Raw genomic sequence first — 23,436 nt, 5'->3', positions numbered from 1 at the left:
AATAAGTTAATCATATATTACCTTATAGTTCTCTCGGGTGATTATCAGAATACAGATGCATAATACCTCTATCATTTTTAAATCTTGGTAACAAACCCTTCAGAATCAGCGCTTATGATCAGACGTGTGTGTGTGTGTTGTTCAGTTGCTAAGTTGTGTCCAACTCTTTGCAACCCCATGGACCATAGTCCTCTAGGCTTCTCTGTCCATGGGATTTCACAGGCAAGGATACTAGAGTGGGTTGCCATTTTCTTCTCCAGAGGATCTTCCTGAGCCAGGGATCAAGCCCATGTCTTCTAGATTGGCAGGTGTATTCTTTGCTACTGAGCCACCTGGGAAGCCTGTGCATGCTATTGCATGCACCCTTCCTAGGATTCCTTTGGGTTAATTGTATTTAATTCAAATATTTTTAACTAGATTTCAAACCTGTCCTTCAGTTCTTAGACTGCTTTCTGCTGGCTCATTATGAGTTATTATTTTATATTTTAGCACTCAGCCTTTTTGCAGTCCACTTTGATTTGTCCTAACAAAAACAATCCATCTTTCACCTCACCTTCTTTCTCACCATGGCAACCCACTCTGGTACTCTTGCCTGGAAAATCCCATGGACAGCCTGGTTGGCTACAGTCCATGGGGTCACAAAAAGTCGGGCAGAACTGAGCAATTTCACTTTCACTTTTTTCACTTTCTTTCTCACCATTCCCAAGATAATTCTCTTTCCCTTTTTTTTTTTTTAATGGAGAATGCTCATTTTCTCAGTTTATCTTAACACTTTATATTACTATGGGAGCTGTATGGCATGAATTTCCACTTCTTACCCCTTCCCTTACAAACTTACTAGCATTTAAATTCATTCTCCTTCTTTCCTTTGTCTCAAGAAGACATGTTAACTATTTGTAGTCTGAATACCAGTCTTTCCCAACTCCTCTTTTCTGTATCTTAAACATTTCTTTCTTTAGTTGCTTTTTCAGCCTAGAAATACATTCAGATCATGCTCAACCTCTCCCACTATCAAAACAAAAACCTCATTATCCTTAATCTTTAACTACTACATTCATTTAATCACCAAATTCTGTTGAGTCTTCCTAAATAATTTTTGATTGCCCATACTGATAACTCAGTTTGACCTTCCTCATATCTCTCCAGCTGTTTTGTTCTTTCATTTAATCATGGTCCCTGTCTCTCTTCCTCTCTTCTACTGTAACCCATATTATCAAAATTATATACTCTATGCAAAGTATGTAATATGTATCACCTATTTATTTCCATTATGCCCCTTTGCCATATAATGGAATTGTATCATATGTGCATTTAACTTAGTAGAAGGCATGAAATAAATAGGTAATTCTGACTGCTGATTTTAGTGAGTTTTCACCCATAGGCAATAGATATCAAAGAACTGATATGTATTGGAGAATCGATGATAAAGATGTTAATAATTTCTCAACCTTGAAAAGGAAATGAAACAGTTCATACTGCTGGTTAAGTGGGTAGTGGGCGTATGTTTTTTATCCTCAAAGGAGAAACTTTTAAATTAATTTAAAATATTAAGTTAATGAGGGCCATAGGGAAACTGTTCAACAGAATAAAACCAATAAATTATCAGTGATATGCTGAACAAAATAGGTCATTTGAAAAATATTCAGAGGTAATTTTCATGAAAACTCCTTTTGCTTTATTGCTGACCTGTGACCTTAACAAGTGAACCCACCGCCCAGTCTAAGAGTTAATCCTCATTGGCAAATGAATAAAATTAAATATTGACAGTTTCTTGTGTATGTAGTGCCATTGATAGAAGTTTGCATAGGCCTCTAGGAACCTAAAAGAGTTCATTTTTATGCTGGTGAGCACTTTATTACTTGCTCATCATGAATGACAACTCTGAATTGTTTGATTAGTTACCACTTATAGTTTGGCTTTCCTCCCCATCATTTGTTTAATACTGTTTTCTAATGGAATGATTATCTTCAAACTTTTAGCTCACTTCCTCTCATCTATCTGCAAATACTGTGTTTTTGTGATGTATTAAATTAATACTTACTTTTTATATCCTGTGGAATCTTGATATGTAACATTATCCATTTAAAAAATAACACGTATTCTTAATATTAGAAATTTTATACTGTCCCTCTTTCTCCTTGAACTCAGATCCATCACCCTGTCAATACTTACATAGACATTTTAATTTTAAGGTTTTTCAATTTTGTTACATTATAAAGCCCTAAGTGTTAAAGATTTATTTTATTGTTACAAGGTTTAATAATAAACAGTCCATAAAACAATAGTAAATATATTACAAACTTCTATAAATAATTAAAAGAAGCAATTATTGGAAATGCATCTCTTAATGAGATGGACAAAACTTTTTCCCCTAGTTTTCTGGAAAGTATTACTCTAGTGTGTCTCAGTATTTTTTTCGTTGCTAGAATTACAATTAGTTTCAGCATTAATTTTATCTGTTTTTCCTTTTTATATATTTAAGTTCACACCATTAAATATAGTTTATATCAATAAATAGTTGAGAGTAGAACTTAAAATTATTATTTTTCAGAATTATCTAAAAATTATTAAAATTATATTTAATGATCTTCTGAAAATTTGAGTTCTGCTTTGTTTTGTTGAAATCAAAGAATTAATAATTCTTGCTTTGTAAAATTATTTATTGCCCGGTTAATATAGATATTTATTTTTAAGTTTATTGAAAACATATCAAAAACTATTAATAAGATATGAGTGTAAATTAAAGTTGCTACTCTTTCAGTTAGTTGCACCTTGTTTAACTTAATCTGTTCAGGTAGTGTTAGCACAGTGGTTCTGCAACTTTATGGTGCATCAGAGTCACCCAGTGAGCTTTCATGCTGATTGCTTGGCTCCATACCCTGAGTTTCTGATTCAGGTGAATGGGAGAATTTTCATTTCTAACAAGTTCCCATGAGATACAGATGCTTCAGGTTAGGGCACGATTACTTTGTGAACCACCGGGTTAGGAACATTTTAGTAGTCTTCATTTTATGACCACAGCGTTTTTTGATAAAATGCTTTTTGTCATGTGCATGAATACATTTTTGCCAGTCTTGGCGCTGGAGATTTACCTCATTCAATTATGGAAAATGTCTGCCACATAACCTAACTGATAAAGTTAGTCTTTATTAATCAAGAGTATCTTGTCTCAATTTCTGTTATTTAGAAAAAAATCCAACTTTATTTTTCAGTTCAAGAAAATATGTTGATTTATGTTCCCGTGAAATCTTCCTTATTTCAGAATTCTAAGATGGTTAAACTTGCCCTGAGTGTGTCATGTGAATGAAATAAGATGCCACTACCTTCAGTATTTCTTTAAATATTCTGTGTGCTTTACTTACTCAGGATTCTAACTTAAAAAGTAATACACTCTTTGGTACTAGTTGAGAGGTGGAGGTGGAAAGGACATTAAGCAGAAATTGTCATCACTTTATATTAATAATATATCCGAATTTAGAACACACCAAAGAACCAGAATACCCAATTTTTAAGGTTGTACATTGCCCTTAACTATAATATGTAAAACACTGGGATAGACCTGAATCCTTACCCTACTTGGTTTAGACACATTTTGTGGATACTAATGTTTCTACTTCTCTCATTGGTGTTCCAGAGGTATTTATACAATCATCATCATAGCTAACATTTATGTAGTGCTTTCTGTGTGCCAGGCATAGTTTTAAGTTACTTACATATTAACTCCTTTTAATCCTCATAACCATCAATAAGGTACTGTTGCTTTGCCCCATTTTATAGCCAGACGGGTTAAGTAGCTTGCCCATGGTTACACAGCTAGTGAGCGATGGAACTCTATAGCCAGCTTTCTGGCTCCAGGGTCTTGAATTTAACCATATCTTACAATGTTTAATAGAGTTAAGACTTTGTTCCAAAATGGTTAAAGAGCAGTCATCAAAGAGGAGGGCTTGCTTTCATGCACAGCAGTTTTATGAGGGAATATATGCAAAACTTTGAAAATCTGGAAATGATTCCATCTAAAGTATAAGTGCCTTTGTATTCTTTGGAATGTCTTCAGGTATCCTGAAGACCAGGATTCTCAGTTTGTAACCACTTTCATAGTAATTATTTATTTCTAGTTTATATTTTTAATTGTGGCTATATTATTTTTCCTTATGCATTGTTTATAAAGTTTCTCATAATTTCAACACAGTTTGTAATGTTTCCTGCAATTGTTTTTTAATTGATTCAGACTTCAGTCAGAGTAGGGTATATTCTTACAGTATAATTGATCAAGAAAAGGGAAATTTCTACATGGAGTTAGGCCTTAGAAAGGTATTTTCTGTAACTGTCATCAAGTTAGGAGAAGAAAAAAGATAGGTTGGGGTTGCACAGGAAAAATACCTTTAATTCTAATTATGATGTTCTGTTAAGAAGCAGAATATCACAGTATGTCCTCTGAAATGTGACAGACCTGAATTCAAAGTCAGCACTCCTAAAAGAAGGCTTTCCAGCTATACTCAGCTCTGCTGTCCCCATCATGTGTTCTTTGTTCATCTCTGAGCTTTAGTTTTTCATTTTCAAAATGGGGGCAATTAAATTTGGAACTATATATGAGATTAAAACAAATCATGTAAATGTAAATGGTTTAATAGAGAGTAAGTGTTTAAAAGTGGCTGGCTGCTGTTAGCTGTATCCCAGTGGAAGCCTGGAGTCTTACCAGACAAAGGTCAGGATTGCTCCAGATCATTCACAGATTGGACTGACTGTGGGGCTCTTCTAGTTCCAATAATTTAGAAATTTATGTTTTGCTTGAGGGTTCTGAGAAGTTTTGCTAGAATGTCACCTGAAAAAAAAAGAAGGTACATTTTGTAGGTTTAAAAAGCATATATTAATGCTGATTCAATGGTGAAACAATATAATTTTTAATCTATAAATATGTAAGATTCATATTTCATTATAAACTTAATGTAATATGATCATGTTTCTATTATCCCATGTTTTTCTTATTTTTATTAGTTCCAACATAGAAGTTGGCTATTTGTTCATTATATCTGGAAATTTTAAATATGCCACTTACAGAGTTAATATTTTAAATTCAAAAGTGAAATTATTTTTGATGCAATCTGCTTCTGTAACTAATCCGAGAGAGATGTTTATTTACTGATACATTGTGCTGTATGTCCTCGGGCTAATTATTTTAATCAAGTTGAGTGTTAGTTTCTTTATGTATACACACCTCACAGAATTAAAAAGATATTAATAGTATAAAGTTAAAACTCAGTGTCTGAAAATGGGAAAAACAGTTTATATTAGTGAAATAATCCATATTATTTGAATGATTGTGAGGTTAACAAAAAATAGTTCGTATGAAGGATATAAGACAGTGCCTGGTATAATTAATATGTGTTCCATTATGAATTTCTTTCTCAAATTTCTATATTTTCAATATGTTTATACACCTTTTTAAAAGGTATTCATTGTGAATATTAATTGGTTCCATATCCATGAACTAAATATGGCCTGTAGCTTTAAAAATGATGTAGCTAATATGTTTTTTTCTTTAGCTTCCAGAGCAGTTGTAGCACAGCATGTTGCTCCACCTCCAGGAATAGTGGAAATAGATAGTGAGAAGTTTGCTTGTCAGTGGTAAGTGGTTTATTTCTATTAAGGCTTTATCCTTGGGAAGAATAAAGCAAATGAGAAAAGGAAATTATTTCAGCAGTCATCCAGAATGTTTTACTCTGTATTTCTTTCTAGTTAGAGTAGGATATCATTTATATAAGAAAGGACAGTATAAAATTGTCTGTATTTCTTTCTAGTTAGAGTAGGATATCATTTATATAAGAAAGGACAGTATAAAAAGCCTGTATTTTGGGATAGTTTGAAAGTAAAGTAAAGTATCAGAATCTTCAGAATTAAAATAGTCTGATTAAAATTTCATTAAATTACACCATTTCTTTTCAAGTAAAATTTGTGTTAAAAATTTGTCATTGATTTTGTAGAAAATAAGGTTTGTTGTATTATAGAATTTGTTTTTTGTAATGTTTTATTAAAACTGAATTGGACTGACTTCTTAGAACCAGATTTTGTTTTTAAATGTCCCTTCTTTTTGACCAAAAGCAAAATTTTTTGTTCATTGCTAGTTAATTTTTTCTTTTTGTGAGTAGTAAGAGGTAACTAATCAAATGATAGAATAACCAGTATGTCTACATTGAAATATCAATTTTAAAATAATATTTTCTTGAGAAGATTGACTGGTCACATCTCAGCCACTTCCTGAAAAAAAAAATATAGAATTGGTTAGATTTCATTTTTTCATGGCTAATTGCCTCTACATTGTTTATGAATTTCAACTTAAATTTTTAGAAGATTAACAGATTGAAATGTAAGATCACTTTTCAGTGATGTATTACTTTAAAAAATTTCTTTCCCCCATTCTCTAACATTTTTCTCCCATTCCATGTTCCTGTCACTTTATGTTCCATATTTTTGGTGCTTTCATATCTGTGTTCCTATGACACTTTTCTCTACTTTTCTACTTTTCTTAAATCAGGTTTATGGTAATACCTCTAATTTTTTGCTATTTCTTCATATTCTGTATTGTTAAACCTGACCCTTTATACTTGATAAATCTGCCAATGATATTAGAAAATATTTATCTTCTATATTGAAACCAAATAGTTTTTTGTTTCTAGTCTATTTGAAAACTCAATACTCAAAGTTATGAAAGTTGGAAAAAATAAGTACTGCATCCACTGTACAATGTGTGTGTGTTAGTTTTAGATTTGGTCTTATAAATTCTTATTTCTGCCATTTCTAGGGAGGAGGAGAAGAGAAGCATTTTAAATTATTCTATCATAATTATCATTTGACTCAGTTAATAGGAAACAGCTGTAGGTTGGCCTGTCTTGTATGTATATAGTGAGTCCTAGAAAAAGTCCTATGTGGTTAACTCAGCCTCCAATCCTAAATTATAGCTGAAGTCACTTTATGACAAAGACAAACTGAAGTTTGAAGTACCTTATAATTAATTAGGAATAGTCTCTGAGGTGGGGAAAGGGAGTGTGCAGCTTGAGAAGTATCATTGTTTTAGGAAGTAGTTAAATGTTTTAGGAGAGTTTTTTCCTGAAGAAATTTGATCCAAGAGCAACAAAAGTTTAGTTGTTTTTCCTTCATTTTTCACATCACCAATAACTCATAATTGGGAGCTTCTGTTATATTTTGATTATTACAAGATAGGAACCTGAGTATTCACTGTATAAAATTAATGTATTGTAGAATGTTTATTGCCAGCATGCCATCTCTGCTGATATATTCACATATATTTGTGAATATTGGTTTTTATATTTGTGGATAATGATTTTTTATACTAAAATAAGAATGATTAAGTAATCTCTTTATTTGATTTAGTCTGCCTAAAACCTAGCATATATTTTTGCTAATAGCATGAGATAGTGAAATTTGATCAATAGATATGATTATTAATTTATAACACATTGCCTTCAAATGGTTAAGTAGTATATTGCATAATGCCATGTATTTTTTTTCCCCCTCTTTTAGGCTAAATGCTCATTTTGAAGTAAATCCAGATTGTTCTGTCTCTCGAGCAGAAATGTATTCTGAGTACCTATCAACTTGCAGTAAATTGGCTCGTGGTGGAATCCTAACATCAACTGGATTTTATAAATGTCTTAGGTAGAGTTTATATTTCTTTAAAGTTAATTTACATACTCCTTGCTCTGTAGAGAACATAACAACTATCTGTGCTGTGTTTAGTTGCTCAGTCGTGTCCAACTCTTTGGGACCCTATGAACTGTAAGGCTGCCAGGGTCCTCTGTCCATGGGGATTCTCCAGGCAAGAATTCTGGAGTGGGTTGTCATGCCCTCCTGCAGGGAATCTTCCCCACCCAGGGACTGAATCTAGGTCTTCTGCATTGCAGGCATATTCTTTACTGTCTGAGCCACCAAGGAAGCCCAGGAATACTGGAGTGGGTAGACTACCTCTTCTCAAGGGGAACGTTTGACCCAGGTTTTGAACTGGGGTCTCTGGCATTGCAGGTGGTTTCTTTACGAGCTGAGCTACCCAGGAAGGCCTACCAACTATCTTACCTAGTCTTGAATATCTCCACTACTTAAAATTTTGTATGGTTAGATTGTAGTGTGGTGGAAGTTTAAATTCAAGGAAATTTTGATATCAAACATGGTGTTTGTGTTTAAACATTCTGAGGTTTATCAAAGAAAGAAAAGGAAGAAATTAAGTTTACTTTTTTCCTGCTACTTATATGTGTTAAAGACATAGCATTCGCCCTTTTAAATCTTGAATAATAGCCTGTGACTGAGCTCTGTCTTCAAATATCATGACTTTTTGACATTTTGCAAAGTTTATAAAATAGGCATTGACTTGATGCAGCTTTTTAATTAATTATATATATAGTAGAATTGTTTTAAACCCTACAATGTTAATAATAATGAGTTTTGAAATTGGAGAATTGATCTTTTACATTAATATTTAATTCCTTGTTTCCATCCTTGTAGAATATATGATTCATATTGGTTCATATATAAGTAGCAGTGAATATACTGTTGCTGTTCGTGTAAACATTGTTAGAATTGAGTGTTTTTTTGTTAATGTGCTAGTTATTAAAATTGAATGTGTGTGTACTTTACAGAACAGTCTTTCCAAATCATACAGTGAAGAGAGTGGAGGATTCCAGTAACAATGGGCAGGCGCATATTCATGTAGTAGGAGTAAAACGTAGGGCTATCCCACTTCCCATTCAGATGTACTATCAGCAGCAACCTGTTTCTACTCCCGTTGTTCGTGTTGATTCTGTACCTGATGTATCTCCAAGTCCTTCACCCGCAGGTATTAATTTTTATTGTGATTAAATATTACCAATTTAATAAGAAGGCTAAATGAAAACATGTATTATATACATTCAAGACGTATAACTTGTCCTTGTTTTTCAGTAACATTTTATTTCTTGTTCTATTATTTTATCATATTCATATGATGCAAAGTTGTTAATTTCTTAAAACTGTTTTCTCTTGAAATTAAGTAAAATAATTTCTGCATGCTGCTTTTCAGCCATTTCACTGTGAATTTTAACTTTTCCTCATATTTTCAGGAATCCCTCATGGACCACAAACTGTAGGAAACCATTTTCAGAGGACTCCTGTTACCAACCAGTCTTCAAGTTTGACTGCAACACAAATGTCTTTTCCAGTACAAGGTGTTCATACTGTGGCACAGACTGTTTCAAGAATTCCACCAAATCCTTCAGTTCATACTCACCAGCAGCAAAATGCTCCGGTGACTGTCATTCAAAATAAAGCTCCAATTCCTTGTGAAGTCGTTAAGGCTACAGTAATCCAGAACTCTATACCCCAGACAGCGGTTCCTGTTAGTATTGCTGTGGGAGGAGGAGCTGCACAGAGTTCTGTGGTTCAGAATCATAGTTCAGGGCCACAGCCTGTTACAGTTGTCAATTCCCAGACACTGCTTCACCATCCGTCAGTAATTCCACAGCAGTCTCCATTACACACAGTGGTACCGGGGCAGATACCTTCTGGCACTCCTGTTACAGTGATTCAGCAAGCTGTCCCACAGAGTCATATATTTGGCAGAGTTCAGAACATACCAGCATGTACTTCTACAGTTTCACAGGGTCAACAGTTAATCACCACGTCACCCCAACCTGTACAAACTTCATCTCAGCAGACGTCAGCTGGTAGCCAGCCACAGGACACTGTTATCATAGCACCCCCACAGTATGTAACGACTTCTACATCCAATATTGTCTCAGCAACTTCAGTACAGAATTTTCAGGTAGCTACAGGACAAATGGTTACCATTGCTGGTGTCCCAAGTCCACAACCCTCAAGGGTAGGGTTTCAAAACATTGCACCAAAACCTCTCCCTTCTCAGCAAGTTTCATCAACAGTGGTACAACAGCCTATTCAACAGCCACAGCAGCCAACCCAACAAAGTGTAGTGATTGTAAGCCAGCCAGCTCAACAAGGTCAAACTTATGCACCAGCCATTCACCAAATTGTTCTTGCTAATCCAGCAGCTCTTCCAGCTGGCCAGGCAGTTCAGCTAACTGGACAACCAAACATTACTCCATCTTCCTCACCATCACCTGTCCCAGCTGCTACTAACCAGGTCCCTACTGCCATGTCATCTTCTTCCACCCCTCAGCCACAGGGACCACCTCCTACTGTCAGTCAGATGCTGTCTGTGAAGAGGCAGCAGCAGCAGCAGCTTTCACCAGCACCTCCGCAGCAGGTACAAGTACAGGTTCAGCAGCCACAGCAAGTACAGATGCAAGTTCAGCCACAGCAGACGAACGCAGGAGTTGGTCAGCCTGCTTCTGGTGAGTCGAGTCTGATAAAGCAGTTGCTGCTTCCAAAGCGTGGTCCTTCAACTCCCGGTGGTAAGCTTATTCTCCCAGCGCCACAGATTCCTCCCCCCAATAATGCAAGAGCTCCTAGTCCTCAGGTGGTGTACCAGGTGGCCAATAACCAAGCAGCAGGTTTTGGAGTGCAAGGGCAAACTCCAGCTCAGCAGCTATTGGTTGGGCAGCAGAATGTTCAGTTGGTCCAAAGTGCAATGCCACCCACCGGGGGAGTGCAAACCGTGCCCATCTCGAACTTACAAATATTGCCAGGCCCGCTGATCTCAAATAGCCCAGCAACCATTTTCCAAGGGACTTCTGGCAACCAGGTAACCATAACAGTTGTGCCAAATACAAGTTTTGCAACTGCAACTGTGAGTCAGGGAAATACAACTCAGCTCATTGCTCCAGCAGGAATTACCATGAGCGGGACCCAGGCAGGAGTTGGACTTCAGGTGCAAACGCTTCCAGCCACTCAAGCATCTCCAGCTGGACAATCATCTTGTACTACTGCTACTCCCCCATTCAAAGGTGATAAAATAATTTGCCAAAAGGAGGAGGAAGCAAAAGAAGCAACAGGTTTACATGTTCATGAACGTAAAATTGAAGTCATGGAGAACCCGTCCTGCAGACGAGGAACCACAAACACCAGCAATGGGGATACAAAGGAAAATGAAATGCAGGTGGGAAGTCTTTTAAATGGGAGAAAATACAGTGACTCAAGTCTACCTCCTTCAAACTCAGGGAAAATTCAAAGTGAGGCTAATCAGTGCTCACTGATCAGTAATGGGCCATCGTTAGAATTGGGCGAGAATGGAGCATCTGGAAAACAGAACTCAGAGCAAATGGATGTGCAGGATCTTAAAAGTGATTTGAGAAAACCTCTAGTTAATGGAATCTGTGATTTTGATAAAGGAGATGGTTCTCATTTAAGCAAAAACATTCCAAATCACAAAACTTCCAATCATGTAGGAAATGGTGAGATATCCCCAATGGAACCACAAGGGACTTTAAATGCCACTCAGCAAGATACTGCCAAAGGTGATCAAGTAGAAAGAACTTCTAATGGACCTATATTAACTTTGGGTGTTTCACCATCTGGGAGCAGTATACAGGAGGCCTCAAATGTGGCAACACAGCAGTTTAGTGGTACTGATTTGCCTAATGGACCTCTAGCTTCAAGTTTGAATTCAGATGTGCCTCAGCAACGCCCAAGTGTAGTTGTCTCACCACATTCTGCAACCTCTGTTATACAGGGGCATCAAATCATAGCCGTTCCCCACTCAGGATCAAGAGTGTCCCATCCTCCTGCCCTGCCGTCTGACGTTCGGTCTACAAATGGCACAGCGGAATGCAAAACTGTAAAGAGGCCAGCAGAGGATAATGATAGGGAAACAGTCACAGGAATTCCAAATAAAGTGGGAGTTAGAATTGTTACAATCAGTGACCCCAACAATGCTGGCTGCAGCGCGACGATGGTTGCGGTGCCAGCAGGAGCAGATCCAAGCACTGTAGCTAAAGTAGCGATAGAGAGTGCCGCTCAGCAGAGGCAGCAGCATCCGCCAGCGTTCGTGCCGAGTGTGGTCCCGCAGGTGAGTCCTTCTCCCGGCACGTTTCTCTTAAACAGTCCTGATGTGTACATATGACGTTAGCGGGATCCATGTTTTACCTTGAAAAGGTAGTTGGGAGGACCTAGCAATGTACTCAAGCCGTCGTGCTCTTTTATTTTTCTCTGTTCTTTGTAATATTGAACAGTTTTCAGTTGTTCACTTAAACACATGATTTAGAGCAGAGGTCCCCAACCTTTTGGGCACCAGGGACCTGTTTCATGGAAGACAGTTTTTTTCCCATCTCTGAGGTGGGGTGGGGGAAATGCAAAGGTTCAGGAGGCAATACAAATGATGGGAGCAGCAGGTGACTCTTCCCTGGCTAGCCCACCACTCACCTCCTGCTGTGCCACCTGATTCTTAACAGGCCACTGACCAGGGCTTGAGGCCCCCTGGTTTAAAGCATTTTTCTATTTTGTTATACATGCAAATTAGTAATTTTGTAGAGCCAAGATAGAGAAGTACTTGTCATCTAACATTTTAGGGGGTATTTTTTAAATGTAACTTGGTCTTGTTCGGGAGAGGTTTGCTAAGAGTGCACCAGAAGGGAATTTCTGTATTTGGTTTTTGACATGAGTGTATTTTGAGGCTTCTTTCACAGTACTTTTGTAAAAAAGATGAATTCCATAAGAATTTTATCAAGTGTGTTCTTATTATCTTAGGTATTGAATCAGTTGCCTTTATTCTTTAAAAAGGTTTATTTCTTATAATTTCAATTGGTTTCAGCTATTCAAAATTTTGTGTCTCTTATTCCTTTGCTCTATTTATTCCCTTTTAAATATCTGCTCTCCCCTCTCTGCATGCCTCAGTAAATAAAAGTGTTTTCTTGTTGGTCCTTTAATGGACCGGAACCTGGTGGTCCGGAGAGTAAGATAGAGAAAGAGTCTGATAGCCCCTGGTTTACGTGGAAAGCCAATAGAGTCCTGTTCTTAGGGCTTGCGCTGCTGCACGTAGGCACCAGGCGCCCTCTCGAGTGGGTGAAGATGCAGTGTGCCTTCTCGAGAGGGTCTTAGAAGCCCAGGCAAGAAAGTGAGCTCAGTGGGCCTCCGCACTGTAAGGAATTAGCCAGAAATAGAGAGAGAGAAAAAAGAAAGAAAGAAAGACACGGGGACCAAAGCTCTGATGGAGCAAAGGTGTTTTAATCAACATGGCATGGGCATATATACTGTAGTTATTCTCAGCAAAGATAAAGATTAAAATTCCAGACTTACGAAGCATAAGATGATCCCTATCAAAGAGAGAGTTGCAAACAATCACCTTTTACCATATGGCTCATAAAAAGGAAGAGGGTACTTATCACCGTAATGAGAAATGCCTGGATTCCTCAGCCCCGGGAAAGGCATGCCTCTCCTCTTAATTCCTGAATATTCAGGAATCAGTAAGGGCCAGAGGGTTCCTGACAGATCCAAAACAGCACACTGGAATGCTTCCTGACATTTTCTAAAATCAGTGATACTGAATTGAGGATCCAATCAGCCTATAAAGATTTTAAGGACAATCTTATGTGCTGTTTCCTGGATTACTACTTCATTCTTTGTTTCCTAATTACTACACAGCCAGAACCTTTTATGACTGTTGCCAGCTCTGCTAGCACTCTTCTGTCTTGGGTTTTTTCTCTGTGCTTCTGATGGTAACAGCAGATTATGTTGGTATTGATACCAATCTAGATGACAAGAGAGGGGTGGGCATAGGGAAGCAAAATGGAAGGTGAGAAAACAAAGAACCCCTTGCTTAGAACATCATTCACTAATGTGTGTCTTTCTTCATGTGAATGGGTAAAGCTGGACAGTGCTGCTCTGGGAGCATAATGAGTTTTTTAATTCGTATATTAGTTTTGCTTAGATCTATTTCAAGGTATCTAAATAGGTTGAGGATTCTTCAGTGTATATTTTGTACATGGCAATAATTAATATGGAGTTTTTGTGGAAAACAGCAAATCATTTTTATTCAAGCTTCTACAGGTTGAGTTTTTCATTTATTAAAGCACACTAAAATTTTTTTTAATAATGCAATGTCTAACATATACTAAGCATTCAGCACTATTTTTATATTTAACAATTTCCCAGTTCATCTTATGTGTTCCACTTTTTTCCTTTTAGATTCCATTGTAATCCTAAAGAGTTATAGTAGACCAAGCCAGATTAGAGAAAAACTCCCTTACTGTCACACTGTTTCATCCACCCTTGTTTATTGTGTCCTTTAACCTCCAGTGCGGTTATGTTCAATATTGATACCTAAATAACAAAAAACAAGCAATACTAGCTAAGACTAGGACCCGTGTTAGGAATTTTGCACTATTTTGTCATTTGATTCACAGAGGAACTCTTATTAGGTAAACATAATTTCTATTTTAAAGACGAGGCCTCACAATGCTAAATAACTCGCCCAAGGTTACCAACAAACATGAAGTGGTATAGGACTGAAATCTGATGTGTCTGAAACCAGAGCTCGTGCTTTTAACCCATTTGCCACTATTCTAAAAGATTTCTTTGTAAAATCCTAGATACTCCTTTTATATATATTACATTATTTTATTGACTATGTTGTAGCATATAAGTATCACTGAAAGATAATTTCAGGATCACAATGCTAGAATTTAACATACTGGACATATATACATCTAATTCAAACCATAAAATTAATATATTTTCAGTTCAGTTCAGTAACTCAGTCATGTCCCATTCTTTATGACCCAATGAACTGCAGCATGCCAGGCCTCCCTGTCCATCACCAGCTCCCGGAGTACACCCAAACTCACGTCCATTGAGTCGGTGATGCTTACTCCTAATCTAAAAAATGTGTATAAACTTTTATGTATTCTCCCTAAGAATGTAGTTTATTTCAAGCAGCTATAGTCTTTATTTCTGAAGTTGGTATTTTGTCGACATGTAGAAATGTAAAACTTTGCAAGGAAAAAGAGACATAGCATACATGCATGGTGTCTATGAGAATAAAAAGCAAACAAAACAGGATATCTGTGTATAACTCTTAGCACAATGCCTGATACACAGTCTGGTGCTCAGTAATGGTGCAAGTATATTTTATCTTTGGTGGCTCAGACAGTAAAGAATATGCCTGCAATGCAGGAGACCCAAGTTCAGTCCCTGCGTCGAGAAGATTCCCTGGAGAAGGGAATGGCAACCCACTCTAGTATTCTTGCCTGGAGAATCCCGTGGACAGAGGAGCCTGGCAGGCTACAGTCCGTGGGGTTGCAAAGAGTCAGACACGACTGAGCAGCTAACACATAGGATAAAGTACCTATAAAGGCTAAAAAATTACCAGCTGCTCAAGATGGTATCATAAGTTTCCTTTGAAGGGAGGCTGTTGGACCTTCTTAAGAGCCTGTTAATAAAAACCATTTCCACTGTTGCCCAGATTCTTTAAATTTCTTTATATAGTCTTAGAATTGCATTTTAGACCTTGGTTTAATACCATTTTATCCAGTATTTGATTTGGCACTTTAAACGGGTAGATGAAATAGAGGAATTAAATGTGATTTTTTTTTTTAGCTATACTTTGTTATTTCCACCATTTCAAGGGGTGGGGGATGTTAAGGAGGTACCTTTACACCAAGAAGGAACCTCTAGACTTGCAGAATGCTCAGGGCTGGAAAGACTGCAGGGAAATATCGCTGCTGAGAATGGCCAACAGGTAATCCTTCCTAATACCATTGTTATTTAATATTTCTTTTTTCAGTTTTATTCCTTCTCACTACCACTAATTAGCTGTATTAATTTTATTACAGAAAAGATGCTAGGAACAAATAAAGGGTAAAGAAATATGAAAGTAAATGCTCTAACTATATATTTTGTTTTTAAATGGTATTTAGCTGAGTATGAAATAACTGTACTTAACTTCAAGGTATATTTCTTTATCTATAACTACTTATTTTCAATCTGTTATATTTGCAAGTTAAAGTGCCACAATATGGATACTGTTTCTGAGCCCTACTCTCTTCCACGATTCATGAAATTGTATTTGCTGAAGAAAGCATGGTACTAGATTGGCATATGAAATAATAAAAATGGAAAAAATTAATTATACTTAACTAAAGACTTGTCTTTTTCAGAAGCATATAAAACACATGTTGAATATATCTATCTGTTCATCCTGTGATCTGATGTCATGCCTAATTCTTATATATAAAAATAGTTTACTTAAGGATGTACTTATTTAAGGCATTTTATGGATGATGCTTTTTAGTTTCCTGTCCTTTACATATGAATCTTTCTGAAATGGTGCTAACATTGAATATGGATATCTTCCTGGTCCTTTTCATTCTTTGATAAAGAGTTTAAAAAGTTACCCAACCCATCAGAAAGCATATCTGCAATCTCAGGGGGGCTATGTCTAGTCATAGTCATTTTAACAAGAGTCACAGAAATGTCATTTCAATTTTTTTTGAAGCGTATTACTGCTCAGATTTGTAGACTAGTAGTGAAAGTGAAAGAAAGTGAAGTCGCTCAGTCGTGTCCGACTCTTTGCAACCCCATGAACTGTAGCCTACCAGGTTCCTCTCCATCCATGGGATTTTCCAGGCAAGAATACTGGAGTGGGTTGCCATTTTCTTCTGCAGGAGATCTTCCCGACCCAGGGATTGAACCCGGGTCTCGCGCATTGTAGACACACGCTTTACCGTCTGAGCCACCAGGGAAGCTAGTAGTACGTTGTAATAGTTAAGAAAATCATTGGTACTAAATGTTTTTTTCATTTACAGTTCAATGTGCTCTATTTATAAGATAGACTGTGTATGTGTTGATTGTCTAGTTATACTTAATTAGATAACTTTGATAGGTTACAAAAATGAGAGAATATTAGAGCAGAAAGAACCTTAGATATTATCTTGTCCATAACCCTTTTTAAAGAGTTGAATTAACTTTCCCACACTTACAAAGATCTCTTTTCCAGTGATTGTCTTAATTCTGTTCTGTAAAGATGTGTATTTTGTTTAGACTAAGTGTAACCTCCTTAATACCACATTTAGAATAAATTTAGTTCTTGTTCCATACAAACGTTTAAAATTATCTCTACTTAATCTTTAGAGTATATTTTCCTAATTCTTTCAATTAGACCGTAGGTGTTCTTCATTAATATGCAAGTGTTTAAGAACTTCAAATCCCAAGTCTTATATATCAGAAAATAACATCAGTACAGTCTAGAAGTTTCAACCATAGTTTACTCTTGAAAAGATGATAAAGGAAGACAAGATTATTATTTCTTATTTTAACAAAAGGAAACCTTTGCCAAAAATAAAACTGCTACATTAATGTTTTAGATAATTTTACATTACAAAAGGAATCACAGAATTATTTCATATTCTTTGTATAATTTTACTTTTCTGGTCACACACTACTAGAGAGGTACTAGAATACGAAAAGTTAGTTCTTTAGCAGAGCAGAACAAAGAATAGTATTGAACAATATTCCTCAGAAGTGATCATTCCAAAAACATGATTTTGAGACCACTTTTACATTTATATTCAAGTTAGGGTTATGGTTAATGATCAGGCACTTTTACATCTTAAATACATTTTGCATTTTATGTAAAAGACCTAGTTCTTAAAACATAATTTAAGTAGTACTTTAAAAGACATACAATACAGTGTAAACAAACTATTAAAAATTAGTTTTGTTGAAAGAACTATGTAATTTTCTAATATAGGAGAAAATAAAAAATACTACTTTCAGTTCAGTCACTCAGTCCTATCCAACTCTTTGTGACCCCATGGCCTGCAGCACGCCAGGCTTCCTTATCCATCACCAGCTCCCAGCGCATGCTCAAACTCATGTCCATCAATTCAGTGATGCCATCCAACCATCTCATCCTCTGTTGTCCCCTTCTCCTCCTGCCTTCAATCTTTCCCAGCATCAGGGTTTTTTCCAATGAGTCAGTTCTTTGCATCAGGCCGAAGTATTGGAACTTCAGCTTCAGCATCAGTCCTTCCAATGAATATTCAGGACTGATCTCCTTTAGGATGGACTGGTTGGATCTCCTTGCAGTCCAAGGCACTCTCAAGAGTCTTCTCCAACACCACAGTTCAAAAGCATCAATGCTTCGGCACTCAGCTTTCTTTATTCTAAGTCTCACATCCATACATGACTACTGGAAAAACCATACCTTTGACTAAACGGACCTTTGTCGGCAAAGTAATGTCTCTGCTTTATAATGTGCTCTCTAGGTTGGTCATAGCTTTTCTTCCAAGGAGCAAGCGTCTTTTAATTTCATGGCTGCAGTCACCATCTGCAGTGATTTTGGAGCCCAAGAAAATAAAGTCTCTCACTGTTTCCATTGTTTCTCCATCTATGTGCCATGAAGTGATGGGACCAAGTGCCATGATCTTAGTTTTCTGAATGTTGAGTTTTAAGCCAGCTTTTTCACTCTCCTCTTTCACTTTCATCAAGAGGCTGTTTAGTTCCTCTTCACTTTTTGCTATAAGGGTGGTACCATCTGCATTTCTGAGGTTATTGATACTTTTCCCAGTAAAGTAAATATACTGATTTATTCAAAGAAAATGCGAGTCTTGAAATTTTTCATTTGGTATTTTCTATAAGTAGTTTAATTCATTTTGTTTTATTGATATATTTAGCTCTGTTTTGTTGTTGTTGTTGTTATTTGTTTACTTTTTATTGTGAAAATTTTAGACGTACACAAGTGTAGAGGCTTACTGGCTTTAACCAGCCTTACCCTTCACCCAACTTTAAATATTGTCACCATTGCCTTTCTAGTTTCATATCTTCTTCACCACTGTTTTTCCCCTGCAGTAAAGTAAGTCCCAGAGATTTCAAGTTACTAATAAATACTTCAGTATATATTTATAAGTATTTGTAATACCAAATCACACCTAACAAAATAGTACTTTCTTAATATTGTTTGTTCTTAGTCTTTAAAAATGTGTTTTTATAAATTTTGTTTGAATTAAGATCCAGAGAACACCAGATGCAGTGTGTAGACAATTTTCTATGCATTGCATTTGGTTAATATGTCTTTTATTCATTCTTAATTGAACAGTTTGGATTAACTCCAGTCATCCTTGCCACATCTTCATAAATCATTAACAGTTGGGGCTAAATACGCTATGATTCCCTGTTATTTAACTTTCCTGTATGACACCAGTTAGAATTCTACAATGAAGAAAAAAATAGTATAAAGCTTTGTTAGCATATAAAAACAAAAATAAACTTAATTTAAAAGTATATGACAAGCTAGTCAATAAAATACCTAGGGTAAATGGTAATAGTGTAGGGAACCAGAAAGTTTATTCTGAGGGAATTTGATAGCTCTGACAGATTTACCCTTTAATTATAATTCTGAGATTATATTTCTGTCACTCTTCAGTATTTGATTCAAACTGATCCTCTTGGTTACTCATACTTAACTGGAATTTCATGGATTTTTTTTTTTTTTTTTTTAATGCAGTGGTTTCATTTCAAGGAAACAGGTTGACTTTTTGTTTTCCTGGTTTATAGATTGATTCTAATGTTATTCTTCCCTGCCTTTTTCTCTGATCCCGACCCCTGTGTCTGCTTTCTCACTGTTAGTTTTTATGACTTTAAGAATTCACAGGTGAATGATTGTCAGATTCTTGTTCCAGCTTTAACTACTGCTAGATAGTCTAACATTTGCTAGGTAATTAACTTTATTGCTAAATAATTGCAATACTGATCTGTTCTTGACCCCAAAATGAACTCATCATCTTTCCTCCAAAATACTGTTTCACTCTGGACTTCTCTATTAGCATAAATAACAATAGTAACAATTGCCATTTATTGAGACTCTAGAGCTAGGCTCTTCATGTTGAGTTTCTGTAGTCTTCCCGCCATCCCAGAAGTTAGATTTTATTACACTTTCTGGATGAGGGAATTGAGGATCAGAGATGTTATGTAGTTTGCACAGGGTCACATAGCTTGTTAAAAGGCAGACTGAAATTCTGAGTCCTGTTCTGTCAAGCTGGAAAGTCTTCCTTCTAGCCATTGATACCTGGACTGCCCTAAAATGCATGGTTTTTTGCATGTATATATTTTCTTACTAATAATATTAGAAAATCATAAGAATGAGACCCTATTATAAAAACAACTTCAATCACATCCCAGGGTATTTTGTTTTTTTTCCTTAGAACTTAGAACGCAAAAGATCTTATGACTCCACATTTCTAAGAACTTTCACTATTGGCACTTTATTCTTTTCCTTTATTCATTTTTATGCTATGGTCTTATCTGTTTCTGTTTGTCTATTTTTTAAAAAATTACTATGACTTTCCAATAAGAGGTTTTCAGCAATTTTTAGCTTAGTTTTGCTCCATTGTTTCTAATGTCACTTTATAAATAAACAAATACATTTGATATTTTCCCAGAGTTTAAATGTATTTCCTTTAAACAGTGCTTTGAAAATGGTATGCTAATCATTTCTGTGAGGAATTTAACATTATTTTTTCCTTTGTGCTATGTATGTTATGAGTGAAATCTGAGTTAAACCTCAAAATGTAATGTTTCAAATTGTTTTAAGCTACATTATAATTATTATGTGTTTCTTAGAGAGAAAAGGATGGCATATAAAGGAAAAAAAATGTAGCTTATATTTAGAAAACTTATGCATACAATTAGAATCCTTTTCCTGTATACTCCATCAAAATTTATAACTGAGCACCTTTCAAGATTGAAGTTGTTAGTTAAAATAGCTTTTACTGCAAAGTAATATTTACAACATTCTACTTAAATGGTTACATCATTCTTAACATCTGAAATTCCCTTTGATTTATACTATATATGATTTTATGTTACTCATTACAATCTTAAAGAGATACTATACAAAGAAATAATAATTTACAGTTGAGTTTTTTCTTGTGAAGAATATGTGTAAGTAAATAAAATGGGTGCATTTATAATTTTTTTCTGTTTAATCTATAGTTGTATTTTTACCCAATTTTATTAATATAAAAATCTTTAATTCTAAGTTATGTGTATTCTGTGACAGTAACAATGCAATCTTGCCTCTGTGATTCATATGAAATGAATTTGACTTCCTAAATATGTTTCTGAAATTAATTATCTTCTTAAAGAGTATCCAAAAGATAATCATTAACACTCCCAAGTGTGAATTTTAGGTTGAAAGTGCATAACTATCACTGTAGTCAAATTCACAAACCTATACTCTGTGAATGTTTTTCAGTGTCATTTCACAGACTATGTGGTTTGTCTTTTCACAGAGCACGCCAGTGACACCTTCACCAGCTGTTCAAGTCCAGAACCAGCCCAACAGCGCTCAGCCTTCTCTGCTCACCGCGTCCAGTCAGCATGGAGAGCCAGTGAGGAAACCTGGGCACAACTTCATGTGTCTGTGGCAGTCTTGTAAAAAGTAAATGGCAGTTCTATTTCATATACATGAATGCTCTTTTTTCTGGGATGTCTTTGTATTTAAATTTCTATTTATGATTTCATGAAAATTTTCTTTTGAAATCACTAACTTTTTAGCAAAAATATTTCATGTTGAAAGTAATATTTATGCAGATCCAGTGTTACCTAAATTGAAATGTATATAAATGTTGGGAAGAGCTTCATTGTCTTATGGTAGTTAGCAGAGAATGTTTAACTATTAGATTTTAACAAAAGAAAATCAGCTAAGAATTTTATGTTATATTTGGCTATGAAAAGAAATAGGTTTTTTAAAGTGGCTTGCAGTTAGTGGCAGCCATAGGATTTCTGTATAACAGACACTTAAAGATTTTATCTGTTAGGAAGAATGATTTGTCTTCAACTTAAATTTGAGATGGACACACCATGAAAATTTTTAACATTATATTATCTCACAGTTTAATAACTAATAAGTGGAATTGAATTTCTTAAACAAGGCTTTCTTAGACTTGAAGGAGAACTTGAGAATAATGCTATACTTGAGAGTAATATTGTTTAAACTAACATCTCAGTTCTTTTAACAGTATTCAGCTAAGAATCTGGGCTTTGTCACTTTTAGAGCTCTAAGACTAAGGGGCACACAATATCCCTCATTTTTTTTTTTAGATATTAACATTCCATTTTACTTTTCCTAACTATAGCAGAAATTACCGTGTCCTATTAAAATTATATTTCCTATTCATTATTTTTCTGATATAGACATATTTCATATATAGATTTGTTGTAAGATTGTGGCTATCAGTGTAGCCTAGGGATTATTGATAATATGCAGAATTTCTTTGGACAGTGTTGCCAAACTTTAAATCTCAACCCATTAGTGGGGTATAAAATCATTTTGGCAAGTCTACCTGGAGGGTTTTGCTTGTTCTTCTTTTCAATGAAAAAGTGAATAAAATATCTCAGATTCCATTATGTTGCGAGGGTAAGTATTGTTTTCATTTATATATGTATTTAAGTATATATATCTAGACCATAGTGTAAAATCTGTCAAAAGGGTTTTTTAAAATTAGTGCTTTAGGTTTCCTCTGATTATTTCTTTCATTTATTTAATTTAATTACTTTTTAAATGTTATGTTGTAAGTTAATTTGAAACTTTTTTCACTGATGTCAGATTCTTTACTTTTTTTTTAAGATCTTTGTTTTTGTTTTTCATCACAGAATAGTAGCTGATGGAGTAGGTAGTCAGTTAATGCTGTTTGTTCACTAAAACGTTTGGGAGTAGCTTCTTTAGATGAAGTGTTGAGAGTATTTCAACAACAACAAAAAATCACTGAAAGTGTTAATGAATCTAAATGCATGGCAGTTTCCCATCTTGTTAGTAAGATTGTTGTTACAGAATTTGAATGGTATACCTCCTCTTTTTAAGTCTTTTCAGTGAAATACTCAACAAGACTTCTTAGACTTTGTCAATTTTTAAAGTCAGTTTTAGATACTGCATTGCCAATTAGTTGAGTTTGATTCTACAAATATTTATTGAGCACCCTCTAGAAGGGTTCATATGTTAGGAGGTAGAGATATAAAGATCACTCTCACCTCTTAGGGAAGCACATGCAAAAAACAAATAAATGACAGGTTAAATAAGTATTGTAAAAAATAGTTTCTATGTTATAGCATTATTGGCAGTATGATGAACAGAATGTAATGCTGGGATGGTTAGAAATGTTTCGTTAGAGACATTACGTTTGAGTTGGTTCTTAAAGTATGAGTAGGAGTTTGTCATGCAAAAATAATTTATTCAAGTGCAGGGAATTATAGAAGGAACTATTTATTCCCAGGGAACTGTGAGAAGCTTAGGATATCAAGAGAATAAGGACATGAGGAGAGTAAAGGCTTTTATTACAGTTGACCTTTCATATCTTCAGGGCTTCCCAGGTGCTTAGTGGTAAAGAATCTGCCTGCAATGCAGGGGATGCGAGTTCAGTCCTTGGGTCAGGAAGATCCCCTGGAGTAGATAATAGCAACCCACTCCAGTATTCTTACCTGGGAAATCCCATGGACTGGGGAGCCTGGTGGGCTAATGTCCATAGGGTTGCAGAAAAGTTGAAC

The 23,436-nt window shown here is 35.5% G+C and overlaps 1 protein-coding gene across 1 annotated transcript in view; it reads left to right on the top strand.

Moving 5' to 3' along the window:
* Positions 1–23,436, top strand: part of ARID2 (AT-rich interaction domain 2) — a 180,470-nt gene that overhangs the window by 119,843 nt on the left and 37,191 nt on the right. Inside the window, exons 12-16 of the mRNA XM_065934570.1 lie at positions 5,544–5,625; positions 7,540–7,674; positions 8,649–8,845; positions 9,108–11,968; positions 21,186–21,334. Coding sequence (XP_065790642.1) covers positions 5,544–5,625; positions 7,540–7,674; positions 8,649–8,845; positions 9,108–11,968; positions 21,186–21,334 — 3,424 coding nt within the window. The remainder of the gene's footprint in view (positions 1–5,543; positions 5,626–7,539; positions 7,675–8,648; positions 8,846–9,107; positions 11,969–21,185; positions 21,335–23,436) is intronic.

Source organism: Muntiacus reevesi, chromosome 4, assembly GCF_963930625.1.
Source record: "Muntiacus reevesi chromosome 4, mMunRee1.1, whole genome shotgun sequence".
Lineage (NCBI taxonomy): Eukaryota > Metazoa > Chordata > Mammalia > Artiodactyla > Cervidae > Muntiacus > Muntiacus reevesi.
This window is presented reverse-complemented; position numbering and strand designations above follow the sequence as displayed.